This window comes from Hyla sarda, chromosome 1, assembly GCF_029499605.1.
Source record: "Hyla sarda isolate aHylSar1 chromosome 1, aHylSar1.hap1, whole genome shotgun sequence".
NCBI lineage: Eukaryota > Metazoa > Chordata > Amphibia > Anura > Hylidae > Hyla > Hyla sarda.
The window spans coordinates 475,799,043-475,817,408 of record NC_079189.1 but is presented as its reverse complement, the minus strand read 5'-3'; the positions used below and the strand labels follow the sequence as shown (position 1 = coordinate 475,817,408).

Below are 18,366 nucleotides of genomic sequence, written 5' to 3'. Positions count from 1 at the left end.
TTTAAAGGGATAAACTACATATAAAACACAGAATGAGTACAGTCATATATATACATATCTATCTATCTATCTATCTATAGTATGTCACACACATGAGTCCACCCCTTACATTTTTTATTAAAACTGTATACAAAAACAACACTGAAGAAATTGCCCTCTGCTACAATGTGAGTACAACAAAAGTGAGTACACTCCAAAATGTCCAAATTGGGCCTCAAATGTTGAGTGCCTTAAGGCACTCGTGCATGGAATTCACCAGAGCTTCGCAGGTTGCCACTGGAGTTCTCTTCCGCTCCTCCATAACTACATCTTGGAGCTGGTGGATGTTAGAGACCTTGCACTCCTCTACCTTTCATTTGAGGATGCCCACATATGCTCAATAGGGTTTAGGTCTGGAGATGGGCCTGGCCATCCATCTCTCTTACCCTCAGCTTCTTTAGCAAGGCAATGGTCATCTTGGAGATGTGTTTGGGGTCATTATCATGTTGGAATACTGCAGCCCAGTCTCTGAAGGGAGGGGCCTCCTCAGTACATCACAGTACATGTTGGCATTCATGTTTCCCTCAATGAACTGTAGCTCCCCAGTGCCAGCAGCATTAATGCAGGCCCAGACCATGACACTCACACCACCATGTTTGGCTATAGGCAAGACACACTTGTCTTTGTATCCAACACCAACAGTCCCATTGGGTTATGGGTTTAATTATACATTTTCCAATCCCCTTCTGGGAGGAGATCCTCCCTTCCGGGGAACAATACCCTACCTGTAACCCAATTAAAATGTAACTTTTATTCTTATTTCTTAAAAGGTATATCTGTGATTGTGAAACTTATGTATGTTTAAAATTATCAGGAAAGACAGTGTGTCTTCTAGTATAAGCCCACTAGGTGGTGCTATAGCACTGGTGTAGGGGTTATCTTATTTCTCACTGTGCATGGTCAGTATATCCACTCTACCATCACACAGTAACTCCACACCCTTGAAACATACTGTGTTCCTGTCCAAAAACTTAATAAATTGCTCTAACGTTTCGTTAGTAAACTAACTTCTTCAGAGAGCTGCCTAATATGGCGTTCAGCGTGCGGCACTGCCTTTTATAACCCTGTATCGGTGCATCACTTCCGATGCGCCAAGTGAAGGGTTGGGATCCAATCAGGACATGGTTGGCAGTCCGTGTGTTTTGGCCGCCATTCTTGCGCGTGCACTGTCATCTTGTGATCCCGGGCATCTTCTTTTCGCTATTGCGCACGCGCATCGCTTTCTGTCCCGTTCTCAGTGGAACGCAAGCTCCGTCTCATGACACGCAAGCCCCATCTCTGTTCTCTATGCGCGCATGCATCCCTGATCGATCCCTTCTCTCAGTAAGGGTATTCTATCCTTCTTAGTTTGAGCCTTCCATGACTATTCCTTATATTCTTATTCTCTCTCTCTATATGGATATACTAGGTGGTCTGAGTTTTTTAAGGCTTTTTTCTTTTATTTCTTTTCTTCTTATTGTGGGTTTCTTATGTACCATTTAGTCATTCCTAAATATTATTATAATAATTTTATAGATTTTATGAATTTTCATTATGTCTCATTTAGTCATTTGTTACAATGATTTTATAGGTTTATCTCATCTGGTCATTCTTAGTTTTCATTTTTTAAGTTTATTATATCTTATATGGCCATTTTCTTAGCTGATATTATATTGATTTTTTATCTCTTATTAATCTATATTATATTTTATTAATTATTTTATCTCCTATAGATTAGCGATCCAGGTGCAAGTTTTCCGTGTGCAAGTTTTCCAGATAAACCTCTCCCACCCATGGGTCCTCATCTTCTCCTAAGGTAAATGTTGTGTTCTTAACTGTTTTCATATTTGAGTGCCCCAGTATCAGTTTTGTATGTGGCAGATTTTTCCTCCAGGTTTCCCTGTATCTAGGTATCTGGATTCTCCTGCATTCTCATATTTTCACATCCGGATGCTAATATTAATTAAATACCAAAGGGGGGAGGTCACATCCCTATAATGGGGATATGTCATCCCCCCTATATATATCAGATCATGGTCATAACCTGTAATTTCTCTTGATATTCTCAGGCCACCCTAGTATATATCTATCTCCATATATTATCCTTTTCTTCTTCCAGTCATATCGGCTATAATAAAGGTAGTTGCCAGCACTTGAGAAAGTGTTCACAATTTCACAGAGTAATCTCTATATCATTTTGTTTCTCTCAATGTTTGTATACACAGGCATCTTCCTCTTTATTCAAGGAAGGGTGTGAAAGAAAATCCTTCATTCAATCCTCCAGGGTTTTTGCTATTGAGGCGATAAATCCATTTCGCCTCCTCTTTGAGTAGAATCTGATTTATATCTCCTTTTCTTGGGCCAATCTCATATTTCTCTAGGCCCCAAAATTTTATCTCATCCAACTTATTACCATGTTTTGTTCTCATATGCCTCTCTATGGGGGTATCTGTCCCTGTTCTAATTGTACTAATGTGCTTGCTGATAAGTTTTCTCAACTCCTGTATAGTTTTTCCAACATATAGTTTGGGGCATGTACATCTTGCTACATATATTACATTCCGTCTGCTGCAGTTTATGAACTTCCTAATATCGTATTTTCTTCCGTCTTGTGGATTAATAAAATTTCTGGTTTTTGCCATAAACTTACAGGAGGCGCAATGCCCACAAGGGTATGATCCCTGTGGGGGGTCCGGTAACCATGTCCCCGATCTTGACTTCTCTATGGTGGCTATGAACAAGCGGGTCTCGTAAATTCTTCCCTCGTCTGTAGGTGATACTTGGTCTTTCTGTTAATGTCTCATTCAAATCCGGGTCCGATTTAAGAATCCTCCAGTATTTTGTCAAAATTGTCCTGACTTTCGAAGCATAGGCATCGTAAGTGCCTATGCATCTGATAGTAGGTTTTCCAGTCGGTACTTTTTTTGGTCCCAATATGATCGCGCGGTCACTTCATTTTGCCCTATTGTAGGCCCTTCTCATGCATCTCTTAGGATACCCTCTTGTGGTGAATCTCTCCATTAGGTTACTACTTTCCTTCTGGAAAGTACCATCCTCAGAGCAATTGCGTTTTGCTCGTAGGTATTGAACCACTGGAATTCTTCGTTTCAGACTTTCAGGGTGCCAACTCTCCCAATGTAAAAAACTATTGGTCAAGGTTGGCTTTCTGTAAATATCAGTTTGGATCCGCTGGTTCCTATCTATATAGATAGTCAGGTCCAGAAAATTTATACTCCGTCCCCCAACCTCTGCCGTAAATTTCATGCCAATATCATTGTTGTTGAGTTCATCCACAAAATTCCCGAACAAAGGCCCATCACCATCTCAAAAAATTAAAATATCATCTATGTATCTTCCCCAGAAAAGAATGTGCTCCGTGTATTGTGAAAAAACGTCACTAAAAACAATCGTGCTCTCCCACCACCCTAAAAATAAGTTAGCAAAAGACGGTGCACAAGCTGTCCCCATGGCGGTGCCCCTCGTCTGCCGATAGAGGACACCGCCAAAGAGAAAGTAATTCTGTGTTAAAATAAATTCAAGAAGTGTCAAGACTAGTTGATTGTGCCTATGAAAGTGTATACTCCGTGTGGAAAGAAAAGTGTTCACCGCTGTGATCCCTAGATCATGTGCTATATTGCTATAGAGGCTCTCTACGTCGAGACTCATTAGAGAGGTGTTCTTGTTCACTCTCAAATCATTTATTTTAAGAACAGTGTCCTTAGTGTCCTTTAAATGTGAGGGGAGGGAAGATACAAAGGGGGTAAGAATTTTGTCCACACACTGACTTATTTTCTCCGTCAGATTATTATTGCCGGAAACTATAGGGCGGCCTTTGACTGGGTTTGTTGATTTGTGTGTTTTTGGCAGGGCATAGAAAGTTGCTATTGTAGGGTGACTATTAAGCAGAAAGGTATATTCGTCCTCTGACACTAGTTGTTCATCCTTTGCTGACTCAAGTAGGGCCTGTAATTCGCTCAGATATGGGCCTGTCGGATATCTATCCAGAGGTTCATAAGTTCTTCTGTCTTCTAATAATTTTAGGGCCATAAGGGTGTAATCCTTTTTGTCCATAAGGACAATGTTCCCCCCCTTATCTGCGGGCTTTATGACAAGGTCTTCATTGTCTCTTATATTCTTCAGGGCCTTTTGTTCTGCTTGTGTCAAGTTGGAATAGACTAGCCTTCTGTCCGGTCTAATGGATTTGATTTCCTCAGTGACTAGATTGACAAACATCTCTATATTAGAGTATTGGTTAAAGGTAGGTGTTATTTTGGACCTCGGTTTAAAATCTGTGAAAGGTGCTTTTAAGTTTATCTCATCTCCCTCATTTTCAGAGAGGAGATCATGTAGGGCCTCCAGAGCTACCGACTCCCTACTTCTTGAGGCAGCCCCCTCTCTATCATGTTCTTTATGCCATTTATGTAATGCTAGCTTGCGTGCGAAGAGGTTAATGTCCTACACCCACCCAAATTCATCGAACCGGGGTGTTGGTGTGAAGGACAGACCTCTTAATAGAAGAGTACATTCAGTATCTTCTAACTGATAGGACGATAGATTGATAAGTTGCATGTCCTTTATTCGTGTGTCCTCCGTGGGATTCCCTATGTCCACAGGCGGGTTAAGACCCCTCATAATTCCTCCCCCCCCCCCCCGCTAGGGTTTCCATCCATCCCCACTTGTCTTTGTACTCCTCACCTTGTAGGCGCCCCACACGCCCGACACCATCTCAATCAAATAAGTTTATCTTGGTCACACCAGACCACAGGACATGGTTCCAGTAATCCATGTTCTTACTCTGCTTGTCTTCAGAAAACTGTTTGCAGGCTTTCTTGTGCTTTATCTTTAGAATATGTTTCCTTCTGAGATGACAGCCATGTAGACCAATTTGATGCAGAGTGCAGTGTATGGTGTGAGCACTGACAGGCTGACCTTCAACCTCTGCAACCTCTGCAGTAATACTGGCAGCACTCAATTTCCCCCAAAACAATCTCTGGATATGACACTGAGCATGTGTACAAAATTTAAGACACCTTCACACCTGACACCCTGTAACACTAACGAGTCACGTGACAACGTTAGAAGAAATAGCTAATCAAGCTTATTTTGAACATTTCCACTTGTACGCACTTGTTTCCAAGGTTTTAATCGCTGTGTGTTAAGTTATTTTGAGGGACAGCTAAATAAAACACTGTTATACAGACTGTGCCCCACTACTTTACATTATAGCATGGTAGTGTTGTTGTCACGATGCCGGCTGGCAGGTAGTGGATCCTCTGTGCCAGAGAGGGATTGGCGTGGACCGTGCTAGTGGACCGGTTCTAAGCCACTACTGGTTTTCACCAGAGCCCGCCGCAAAGCGGGATGGTCTTGCTGCGGCGGTAGTGACCAGGTCGTATCCACTAGCAACGGCTCACCTCTCTGGCTGCTGAAGATAGGCGCGGTACAAGGGAGTAGGCAAAAGCAAGGTCGGACGTAGCAGAAGGTCGGGGCAGGCAGCAAGGATCGTAGTCAGGGGCAACGGCAGAAGGTCTGGAAACACAGGCAAGGAACACACAAGGAACGCTTTCACTGGCACTAAGGCAACAAGATCCGGCAAGGGAGTGCAGGGGAAGTGAGGTGATATAGGGAAGTGCACAGGTGAACACACTAATTGGAACCACTGCGCCAATCAGCGGCGCAGTGGCCCTTTAAATCGCAGAGACCCGGCGCGCGCGCGCCCTAGGGAGCGGGGCCGCGCGCGCCGGGACAGAACAGACGGAGAGCGAGTCAGGTAGGGGAGCCGGGGTGCGCATCGCGAGCGGGCGCTACCCGCATCGCGAATCGCATCCCGGCTGGCAGCGGAATCGCAGCGCCCCGGGTCAGAGGACGTGACCGGAGCGCTGCCGCGGGGAGAGTGAAGCGAGCGCTCCGGGGAGGAGCGGGGACCCGGAGCGCTCGGCGTAACAGTACCCCCCCCCTTGGGTCTCCCCCTCTTCTTAGAGCCTGAGAACCTGAGGAGCAGACTTTTGTCTAGGATGTTGTCCTCAGGTTCCCAGGATCTCTCTTCAGGACCACAACCCTCCCAGTCCACTAAAAAAAATTTTTTCCCTCTGACCTTTTTGGCAGCTAAAATTTCTTTGACCGAGAAGATGTCCGAGGAGCCGGAAACAGGAGTGGGAGGAACAGATTTGGGAGAAAAACGGTTGAGGATGAGTGGTTTGAGAAGAGAGACGTGAAAGGCATTAGGGATACGAAGAGAGGGAGGAAGAAGAAGTTTATAAGAGACAGGATTAATTTGACACAAAATTTTGAAAGGACCAAGATAGCGTGGTCCCAACTTGTAGCTAGGGACACGGAAGCGGACATATTTAGCGGAGAGCCATACCTTGTCTCCAGGGGAAAAAACGGGGGGGGCTCTTCTTTTCTTATCCGCGAACTTCTTCATGCGTGATGAAGCCTGTAAGAGAGATTTTTGGGTCTCTCTCCATATGATGGAAAGGTCACGAGAAATTTCATCCACAGCGGGCAGACCAGAGGGCAAGGGAGTAGGGAGGGGGGGAAGAGGGTGACGGCCGTACACCACGAAAAATGGGGATTTGGAGGAAGACTCAGAGACCCTGAAGTTATACGAGAATTCGGCCCATGGGAGGAGATCTGCCCAGTCATCCTGGCGGGAGGAAACAAAATGTCGCAAATAATCACCCAAGATCTGGTTAATCCTTTCTACTTGTCCATTGGACTGGGGATGATATGCAGAAGAAAAATTTAATTTAATCTTGAGTTGTTTACAGAGAGCCCTCCAGAATTTAGACACGAATTGGACGCCTCTATCCGAGACAATCTGCGTAGGCAACCCGTGAAGACGAAAAATGTGTACAAAAAATTGTTTAGCCAACTGAGGCGCAGAAGGAAGACCAGGAAGAGGGATGAAATGTGCCATTTTGGAGAATCGATCAACGACCACCCAAATAACAGTGTTGCCACGGGAAGGGGGTAAATCAGTAATAAAATCCATACCAATCAGAGACCAAGGCTGTTCGGGGACAGGCAGAGGATGAAGAAAACCAGCGGGCTTCTGGCGAGGAGTCTTATCCCGGGCACAGATAGTGCAGGCTCGCACAAAGTCCACAACATCCGTCTCCAGAGTCGGCCACCAATAGAAGCGGGAGATGAGTTGCACAGATTTCTTGATACCCGCATGACCTGCGAGATGGGAGGAGTGACCCCATTTGAGGATTCCGAGGCGTTGGCGAGGAGAAACAAAGGTCTTTCCTGGAGGAGTCTGCCTGATGGAGGCAGGAGAAGTGGAGATCAGGCAGTCAGGTGGAATGATGTGTTGCGGAGAGAGTTCAACTTCTGAGGCATCCGAGGAACGAGAGAGAGCATCGGCCCTAATGTTCTTATCGGCAGGACGAAAGTGAATCTCAAAATTAAATCGGGCAAAGAACAGAGACCACCGGGCCTGGCGAGGATTCAGCCGTTGGGCAGACTGGAGGTAGGAGAGGTTCTTGTGGTCGGTGTAGATAATAACAGGAGAACTTGATCCCTCCAGCAGATGCCTCCATTCCTCAAGTGCTAATTTAATGGCTAGAAGCTCTCGATCCCCGATGGAGTAGTTCCTCTCCGCTGGAGAGAAGGTCCTAGAGAAAAAACCACAAGTGACAGCATGCCCGGAAGAATTTTTTTGTAGAAGAACAGCTCCAGCTCCCACTGAGGAGGCATCAACCTCCAATAGGAAGGGTTTGGAAGGGTCAGGTCTGGAGAGGACGGGAGCCGAAGAAAAGGCAGACTTGAGTCGTTTAAAGGCGTCTTCTGCTTGAGGAGGCCAGGACTTGGGATCAGCATTTTTTTTGGTTAAAGCCACGATAGGAGCCACAATGGTAGAAAAATGTGGAATAAATTGCCTGTAATAATTGGCGAACCCCAAAAAGCGTTGGATAGCACGGAGTCCGGAGGGGCGTGGCCAATCTAAGACGGCAGAGAGTTTGTCTGGATCCATCTGTAGTCCCTGGCCAGAGACCAAATATCCTAGAAAAGGAAGAGATTGGCATTCAAACAGACATTTCTCAATTTTGGCATAGAGTTGGTTGTCACGAAGTCTCTGAAGAACCATACGGACATGCTGGCGGTGTTCTTCTAGATTGGCAGAAAAAATTAGGATATCGTCCAGATATACAACAACACAGGAGTATAACAGATCACGAAAAATTTCATTGACAAAGTCTTGGAAGACGGCAGGGGCGTTGCACAGTCCAAAGGGCATGACCAGATACTCAAAGTGTCCATCTCTGGTGTTAAATGCCGTTTTCCACTCGTCCCCCTCTCTGATGCGGATGAGGTTATAGGCGCCTCTTAAGTCCAATTTAGTGAAGATGTGGGCACCTTGGAGGCGATCAAAGAGTTCAGAGATGAGGGGTAAGGGGTAGCGGTTCTTAACCGTGATTTTATTAAGACCGCGGTAGTCAATGCAAGGACGTAGGGAGCCATCTTTTTTGGACACAAAGAAAAATCCGGCTCCGGCAGGAGAGGAGGATTTACGGATAAAGCCCTTTTTTAGATTCTCCTGGACGTATTCGGACATGGCAAGAGTCTCTGGGGCAGAGAGAGGATAAATTCTGCCCCGGGGTGGAGTAGTGCCCGGGAGGAGGTCGATAGGGCAATCATAAGGCCTGTGAGGAGGTAGAGTCTCAGCTTGTTTTTTGCAGAAAACATCCGCGAAGTCCATATAGGCCTTAGGGAGACCGGTTACTGGAGGAACCACAGAGTTACGGCAAGGGTTACTGGGAACCGGTTTTAGACAGTTCTTGGAACAAGAGGACCCCCAACTCTTGATCTCCCCAGTGGACCAATCCAGGGTAGGGGAATGAAGTTGAAGCCAGGGAAGTCCAAGGAGAATTTCCGAGGTGCAATTGGGGAGGACCAAAAGTTCAATCCTCTCATGATGAGATCCGATGCTCATAAGAAGGGGCTCCGTGCGGAAACGTATGGTACAGTCCAATCTTTCATTATTTACACAATTGATGTAGAGGGGTCTGGCGAGACTGGTCACCGGGATGTTGAACCTGTTGACGAGAGAGGCCAAAATAAAATTTCCTGCAGATCCAGAGTCCAAGAAGGCCACTGTAGAGAAGGAGAAGGCAGAGGCAGACATCCGCACAGGCACAGTAAGACGTGGAGAAGCAGAGTAGACATCAAGGACTGTCTCATCTTTGTGCGGAGTCAGCGTACGTCTTTCCAGGCGGGGAGGACGGATAGGACAATCTCTCAGGAAGTGTTCGGTACTAGCACAGTACAGGCAGAGGTTCTCCATACGGCGTCGTGTCCTCTCTTGAGGTGTCAGGCGAGACCGGTCGACCTGCATAGCCTCCACGGCGGGAGGCACAGGAACAGATTGCAGGGGACCAGAGGAGAGAGGAGCCGAGGAGAAGAAACGCCTCGTGCGAACAGAGTCCATATCTTGGCGGAGTTCCTGACGCCTTTCGGAAAAACGCATGTCAATGCGAGTGGCTAGGTGAATAAGTTCATGTAGATTAGCAGGAATTTCTCGTGCGGCCAGAACATCTTTAATGTTGCTGGATAGGCCTTTTTTGAAGGTCGCGCAGAGGGCCTCATTATTCCAGGACAATTCTGAAGCAAGAGTACGGAATTGTACGGCATACTCGCCAACGGAAGAATTACCCTGGACCAGGTTCAACAGGGCAGTCTCAGCAGAAGAGGCTCGGGCAGGTTCCTCAAAGACACTTCGGATTTCCGAGAAGAAGGAGTGTACAGAGGCAGTGACGGGGTCATTGCGGTCCCAGAGCGGTGTGGCCCATGACAGGGCTTTTCCGGACAGAAGGCTGACTACGAAAGCCACCTTAGACCTTTCAGTGGGAAACAGGTCCGACATCATCTCCAGATGCAGGGAACATTGGGAAAGAAAGCCACGGCAAAACTTAGAGTCCCCATCAAATTTATCCGGCAAGGATAAGCGTATCCCAGGAGCGGCCACTCGCTGCGGAGGAGGTGCAGGAGCTGGCGGAGGAGATGACTGCTGAAGCTGTGGTAGTAACTGTTGTAGCATAATGGTCAGTTGAGACAGCTGTTGGCCTTGTTGCGCTATCTGTTGTGACTGCTGGGCGACCACCGTGGTGAGGTCAGCGACAACTGGCAGAGGAACTTCAGCGGGATCCATGGCCGGATCTACTGTCACGATGCCGGCTGGCAGGTAGTGGATCCTCTGTGCCAGAGAGGGATTGGCGTGGACCGTGCTAGTGGACCGGTTCTAAGCCACTACTGGTTTTCACCAGAGCCCGCCGCAAAGCGGGATGGTCTTGCTGCGGCGGTAGTGACCAGGTCGTATCCACTAGCAACGGCTCACCTCTCTGGCTGCTGAAGATAGGCGCGGTACAAGGGAGTAGGCAAAAGCAAGGTCGGACGTAGCAGAAGGTCGGGGCAGGCAGCAAGGATCGTAGTCAGGGGCAACGGCAGAAGGTCTGGAAACACAGGCAAGGAACACACAAGGAACGCTTTCACTGGCACTAAGGCAACAAGATCCGGCAAGGGAGTGCAGGGGAAGTGAGGTGATATAGGGAAGTGCACAGGTGAACACACTAATTGGAACCACTGCGCCAATCAGCGGCGCAGTGGCCCTTTAAATCGCAGAGACCCGGCGCACGCGCGCCCTAGGGAGCGGGGCCGCGCGCGCCGGGACAGAACAGACGGAGAGCGAGTCAGGTAGGGGAGCCGGGGTGCGCATCGCGAGCGGGCGCTACCCGCATCGCGAATCGCATCCCGGCTGGCAGCGGAATCGCAGCGCCCCGGGTCAGAGGACGTGACCGGAGCGCTGCCGCGGGGAGAGTGAAGCGAGCGCTCCGGGGAGGAGCGGGGACCCGGAGCGCTCGGCGTAACAGTTGTCACATGAAACGATATACTAAAATATTTTCAAAAATGTGAGGGGTTTGTGAGATACTGTATATGTCAACTTTTTGTTCTATAGTGTCCGGTTCACATAGACCAATATCCCATATGATCTGTAATTCAAAACCTAAAAAAAACATTAGCATTATATGTATATATGTATTATATGTATATTATATGTGAGTTTCCTTATTAGGTCAGGTTTACACACGGTAAAAAAAAAAAACTGCTAAAAGGCCAAAAAAGGGCAACAAAACAAAATACAGCCTTTTATTACAGTGTTTGTGAAAAATAGAAAATAAGCACATGAGAAACTTGGATAAAAGCAATGAGTTTTGTCAGTAAGTTACTAAATTAACCACATAAGCCATCATCCTAGACATTCACCTCTTTATTACTGTGTTTCTGCATTACACCCAGTTGTACTTTGTCACTTTTTGTGGAGCTAGAGCATCATTTATTCAATAACATCCATTTCTAGTGAAAGTCTTAATAAGAGCTACTGTAGAGTGATCTGAATAGTCATCCAGCTGTGGCTTTCCTCCTTTTGCATTCACTACTAGAACTCCAGTCTGCTTACCCCCTGCTGTGACCTATTGTATAAATGGCAGTTCGCATCACCAGTTTTTCTATTCCCTCTGTAGATGGATGTGATCGAAGAAGTGGCCACTAGACACATTTTGGAGTTTGCTACTCCTTCATCAGTAGTTAATGAACATTTATAATAGTACAAATAATGATTGACTGTGAGGGCCAACATAGAAGAATAATTATTTTGATCATTCATTACATATAGACTGTACTCCCTCTGTATTTTATAGAAAGTCTATCTATTAAATAATCAGTTGTAATTACAGTAACTTAAGGACCTTCTCATCTTCCTATTGCTTTTGCAACATTTTTGGAGTATACACAGGGCTAGTGAATTCATTCAGCTCTAGAGAAGATGGGCCACTGTCCGCTTGCCTTTGCTATATAGAGAGAAAAGCAAAGGTGCTCCATAGTGGAGTATCACCAGTGCAAAGGTGAGTAGGGGAGGGGTGAGCAGCCGCTTACCGCTACAGGATGTGTACTAGCATACACAACAATGGAAAGAGTATGTAATTGCACGATGTCCCATCTGCAGCCTTCCTGGTATAATGGATAGCAATGGAGTGAGGCTTCGAAAGATCACAGGAATAAAATTGGAGCTTACCGGGATAGAGGGAACAGGAGTTGTGGCACTTCAGGTAGGTAACTTTATTCTGACCAAGATGCAATATGTTTTACTGTACTTGCGCAGCGAAACGCATTGCATCTTGGTCAGAATAAAGTTACCTACCTGAAGTGCCGTGACTCCTGTTTCTTCTATCCCAGGCAGCACCAAGTTTATTCCTGTGATCTTTAGAAGCCTCACACAATTGCTGTCTTTGCTATATGTATAAGATGTTTGTATACATGTATAACATGTATTATTAATAATTACCTCTCTCCTTCCTTCTGGTTACTTGCACTGACCCTTAACATTCCCACTTCCCATTGATCAAATGGGGATTGTGCAGGAACTGGAATGAAAGTGAAGTTGCCAGTGTTGGGGTAAGATAAATCCAATGTGTAGAGGTAAGTCCAGTGAGCTTCCCATGATTCTTCATATGGAATTCCTGAAAAATAAAGGCAAATCAGACATTTCCATAGGGCTCTGTTATGTTTCTGTTGTTTTTATACATATCTGCATACAACATAGAAAAATGGTCCGCTCAGCATGAATTCAGTATTCTCATGAGTGCGTTCTTACTTTGTGTCCCCATAAGCAGAACAATTAAAAATGGCTTTAATATAAGTAAAGAGTAAAGTTATGAAAATTGATATTTTTGAATTATCTGGATGAAACTGGATTTATATACATAAAAAAGACAGCTAGTTGTGGGAATACTATATATTACTGTACATAAGAGGAAGGTTGGGACAGTAGATGCAGTATGTGCTCTGAAATGTTTGCATTGTACCAGTTTTTTTTTTATGCACTTATACCTGACCTGTCTTTCCACTAGAAGAGAGTGAATGATGCACTATGTTAGACAATGTTCACAGCACGTTTGTGCAATACGGCGGGGGAATTTAAAAAACAGCTGCTGCCGTATTTCTGCCGGAACTATGCCACACCCCATTCATTTGATTGAGCCGAATGGAGTCAGATAGTAACTACGATAGGCTCATTTTTGGACCCTATCCGGTTTTGTTGCCGGACTGAATACTGTGGTCTGCTACGGTTAATAGTCCAATAAATGAATCGGGTGACCGTACTGCACACATGTGATGTGAACGCACCCTTAGTAAGATTTTAAAAGAATCTTCAATAATGCATGGTGTATGACATTTAGCCTAGGAAACAACTTTATTTGGTTAAATTGGAACAATAGTTTTGCAAATAAAGTTGGGTCACAAAGACTTTTTTTTTATTGCCAAATTGTACATATTAAAGGGACTTACATAGCATGTGAACATAATGAGGCAGATTTACTATTGTAAATGTGCCAGAAATCTGGTTTAATTTGAGACAAAAAAAAAAATGTCTTATATGATTTGCACCATATTTCTGAGGTGTTTTAGTCACCCATCCCAAGCATCTGAAATGCCGAAAACAAATAGTTGGTCGAAACCAAGACTAGACATAATAATTATTATGCATGTTTGTGTTGTGCTGTTCCTCTGTTATTCCAAATTGAAATGTATGAATAAATTGGGGACTGGGTGTTACCAGTTTCGGAGGTGTTCCTAACATTGTTAAATTAGTCTTTGATAGGAACACCTTATTGAAAAAGTAAATGGTAAAGCCCAGTTGTCAATTTCATAAATAACAGCAGAGGAAAAACAGAGGGATAGCACAAACTATGTTCTAGTTATACCCCAGCAGTTACTTTCGATATGGGTAATGTATATATTGTTCATCACTGAGATCTTCACCTCGTAGGAATATGGGGGGGGAGGGTTGTATCCAGTGGACATCCTAAAATAATTGGAGAGTTGATCACTAGAATACACACGTCTGAAACATGTCTGTCTAGTCTGACATCTGATGGAATCCAATAAAGAATTGTGTTTTAGCGGTGTTGGATCTAGTCTTCATTGTTTCTATAAGACCCATATAGCACCATGCTAACCTCTCCTATATATCCTAGGGACAGACTGTGTATAGGCCTACGAGGAAAAATAGGGGCCCCATTTTTTCCAGGGTCCTCCACCAACCTGTGTCCATTTGTCACCCCATTACCTGCATAATAGGCAGTACATACAGTATTTATATCTAATATTGCCAATATTGCATGATAAAATTAAGATTCAGGGAGGACATTGCGAACTCACCTGTTTCATTATAGCCCCAAACCTCTACACGGACATGATGTGTTGAGAGGGTAGTGGAATTCCAGGTCATTGTGAGAGATCCATTATGTCCTGGAGTACCATAATATTGCCATTTTTTTGCATCAACCAATGTACTCTTCTCGTGCTCAGAAACTTTGCTGTGATGAACTGAAATCCAAAAAAGGAGAACAAATAATATGGATCAGAGATTAGTTATTGTGCTCTCTGCGGCCACCTCTGTTCATGTCAGGAACTGTCCAGAGTAGGAGCAAATCTCCATAGCAATCCTCTCCCGCTCCGGACAGTTCCTGACATGGACAGAGGTGTCAGCAGAGATCTCTGTGGTCAGACAGAAAAGAACTACACAACTTCCTCAGGAGCAAACAGCAGCAGATAAGTATGGGAAGGATTAAGATTTTTTAATTTACAAATCTGTTAAACTTTCTGGCACCCAGTTGAATTGAACATTTTTTTTTCCCCACCGGAGTACCCCTTTAAATAAAATGAGTCGATAAGGATGTTATCTGTCAAAATTATCGGAATCTCTCAATAAATCTCCACTAAAGACAAGTTGGCCCATTCACACTATGTTGACACAAATTGAGGATGCAAGCTATTTGGATTTGTATCTTTTTTCTGCATGTCCTCGGGAGATGACAAAAAAATTTACTGGACATTTGTATACTTTTCTACTTGTCCTTGGGAGCAAAAAAAAAAAAAACTTATTGTACATTCTCACATACTGTACATTCTCTAACTTTGTGTTTCCCAAACATCGTGCCACCAGCTGTTGCAAAACTACAAACCCCCAAGCATGCCCGGACAGATGTTAGCTGTCCAGGCATGCTGGGAATTGTAGTTTTGCCACAGCTGGAGGCACCCTGGTTGGGAAACACTGCTCTAACTATTGGAGTTTTATTAATTCAATAATGTATTTATTTAGTCCTTTCTAGTCTTATAAGTGTATTGTTTTGTGATAGCCCTTGGGGGGTGTATGGTAGTGGTTGTATGGTAACGGTATATGAGGGGTTAATATTAACCCTGTCACTCATGACGCCAGGGTGAGGGCTGGTATTATTGAGGTATAGCTTCGGCCTATCGCCGCCCTTCCCAGAAACGACAGGCGTATGCAGATAATGACTGAAGGTCCACACTGGAGTTAAACTTGAACTGAAGTAAACTTTACTCTTGAACTTGCGGTACATTTAGAATACAGTAACAGTCTCTGTAATATACTTGCATAGACTTCAATGACTGACAGTCGCTGTGGACCTTGCGTCTTTTGCAGGTTAATAGAATCAAGGTAATTGGTGCGTGGATCCGTCCGGATTTAGGGGTAGATTGGGTCCGGTAGTCCCACAGAGTGTTTGGGGATTGATACACTCTATAACTATAATTGTTCAGCCGTTGCCGCAAGGCTCAGGCCTAACTCACTGCGATTACTGCTGTACAGGTCTTCTCTCATCAAGAGCACGGGAGCAAGAGAGCTAAAATGGCTGCCGAGTCCCTTATATGGACAGGGGGCGGAGCCTAATTTGATAGGTCCAAGGTCAGCTGTCACTCACCGTCACACAGGCTTCTGGGTGATCATCTGACTTCCTATACACATAATAATACAAAAACGAGGCTAGAAATACCAAAGTGAGGCCTGGAACGCATCCAGAGTGAGGCTTGGAACGCATTACATGACCCGGAGGCGCGGCGACGCCATAGAAACAAGTAATTAACCATTTATTTTCATATTTTATACTATTTACATTAACCTATGCATAAATTACTAATTATACACTAGGATAGAGGCGACTAGGGGTACACTGGATTAATAGGAATCCCTACGTCCTAGGGACTCTGGCTATGGGGACCCATAAATAAACAAGTACCGTATAGAATGCGGTACTGGGACACCACAGTGTACTTTATGGAGGTCCTTTATCTCTATACCTTTGTTTAATAATGCCCATATCTTTTACATTTTCCTTGTTGCCCTAAAGAATCCAAAAAGATCTTTACAGAGTATAAGTTGTGACTTGCACACATAAGCGGTGGGACTGCTATTATGCTAAACGATTCCTGATGTGCACTTTTTCGTGTAGGTAAACTGAGTTAGATGCAAGTGTATGATCAAGTTACAGAATGGTGTTTACCCGTTATAGTCACACCCAAAACCCAGGTGCCGAGAGTATTTTTGAGTTATTAACGCTAATAAAATTTTTAAAAATAAATAATAATAGCAAGCTGCGTTCCCCTGTCTGGTGCTCTCCGGCATGTCCAACCATCCGGCGTCAAAATTGAGACGCTGGATGATTGTGAACTGTCCCATTCAAATGAATGGGATCAGTTCTAGCATCAGTTTCCCTCCGGTGCACGCCGGAGGGAAACTGTGCCGGACGACTGATATATGTGAACCCAGCCTAGGGATATTTTGAATACATAATAGATAGTAATTAAACTAATTACTAACTATGTATGTGTGTATATATATATATATATATATATATATATATATATATATATAAATCTATGTATATATGTGTGTGTGTATGTATATACACATATATGAATATATATATATATATATATATATATATATATATATATATATATATACATTATATTGTGTTGTGTTAAGTGATATCTAATTTTGGATGTTTCCACTGACGACAAGCTATTTTTATTTATTTTATGTTTTTCTTTTTCTCTACTTTATGTTTACTGTAAAAAAAATCAATAAAGAGTTAAATACAAATATATTAAGAACAACAAAATAGCAAGACATTTAAAATTGTGCAACAATGTCCAACACCTTTAAAAAAAAAAAAAAAAACAGGAAAAGTTATTGGTAATTTTATACCTAACCAGTCAGGTCTTATCTGTCATCTTTGTTATAGGAGTTTCCGTTTTCTCTATCGCATCTTACCTGCCAGCCATGTTCCAGAAGGAGATGAACTGGACGATCCATTAAATAACAAAGTAAATGGAATCTGGCCAGTCTGAAGGACCAGTGGAGAAATGCAGTGAGCCTGCCCGGAATCACTGATATAACCCTGAGTATCAGTTTCATTGTTAAACCTGTTGGTAAAAAATAAAATCTCTCTATTACTTGTGACAGCAGTTTATCATCAACATTAAGGGATTGGGTTGTCAGTAACATGCATACACTGTAGCTATGTTATGTAGCTATTTTGTTTTGTTTTGTTAACTTTTTCTTCCCTTTTTACTTATTCTTCAGATAAAAATATTTTCTGTTTTAATAAACTCGCTGCAGTTTACTGCATTTGTTTAATATATATTCGGAAACTAATATCTAGTATTCGTGATGTTTCGTCAATCCAGTCTGCCTTGTGTGCCAAGGTAAGCTATGTAAAAGGGATAACCAGTTTAATGTAACAAGAATAAAGGGAAACTTTATCATTGTGTAAAAAAAAAAATATATATACACATTTTCCATATACTTTGTTAGTCTATTTCTCGACATTTTGCAAGATTACAGTTTACTATCATTGAAATCATTGAAAATGAAAATCACTAAATCTTTAGTTTAGGTCTTTAGTTTATTTAACACATGTGCAGTTTGCTTCAGTACATAAGTGTGTTAACAGCCCTGAGTCTAGAACATCGGAGTGACTTGTGTTGCTATTGTGTTACACTGACGCAGGAAGGGACGGACTGAACGGCCGGTCCGATTGGACATCGTCCAAAGGCCCGGCCGGGTTAAGGGCCTGCCGCCACTACTGAGGATCCGGGACACTCGTCCCAGATCCCCAGCAGACAGCGCTGCCTTCTCCGGTATGCGCGATACACGCACATACAGGAAAAGGAGTCCCCTCTGTTTGAGCCACATCTGCAGCTTACACAGAGGAGACATTACCTCCACCCCCATGCAGCATTCAGTACAGGCGGCGATGATGCCACTCATCGGCGCCTGCACTGTGGAGGGGAGAAAGCACGGGCCCCTGTTGCTGAGGAGATTGCTGCGTGGGATATCGGGTGAGAATCACTTTTTAACCCTGCCTATACCTATGGGAAAGAGTGGGGGGACTCTGCCTATACTTATGGGGAAAGGGGGGTGGGGGGGATCTTTGCCTATATTTATGGGGAAGGGGGGGAAACTCTGCCTATACTTATGGG

At 44.1% G+C, this 18,366-nt stretch overlaps 1 protein-coding gene across 1 annotated transcript in view; it reads right to left on the bottom strand.

Moving 5' to 3' along the window:
* The window catches only part of SUSD2 (sushi domain containing 2), a 288,175-nt gene that overhangs the window by 169,863 nt on the left and 99,946 nt on the right, over window positions 1-18,366 (bottom strand). The window contains exons 3-5 of the mRNA XM_056537221.1: window positions 17,156-17,307; window positions 14,239-14,406; window positions 12,362-12,536 (exon numbers count right to left, since the gene is read on the bottom strand). Coding sequence (XP_056393196.1) covers window positions 12,362-12,536; window positions 14,239-14,406; window positions 17,156-17,307 — 495 coding nt within the window. The remainder of the gene's footprint in view (window positions 1-12,361; window positions 12,537-14,238; window positions 14,407-17,155; window positions 17,308-18,366) is intronic.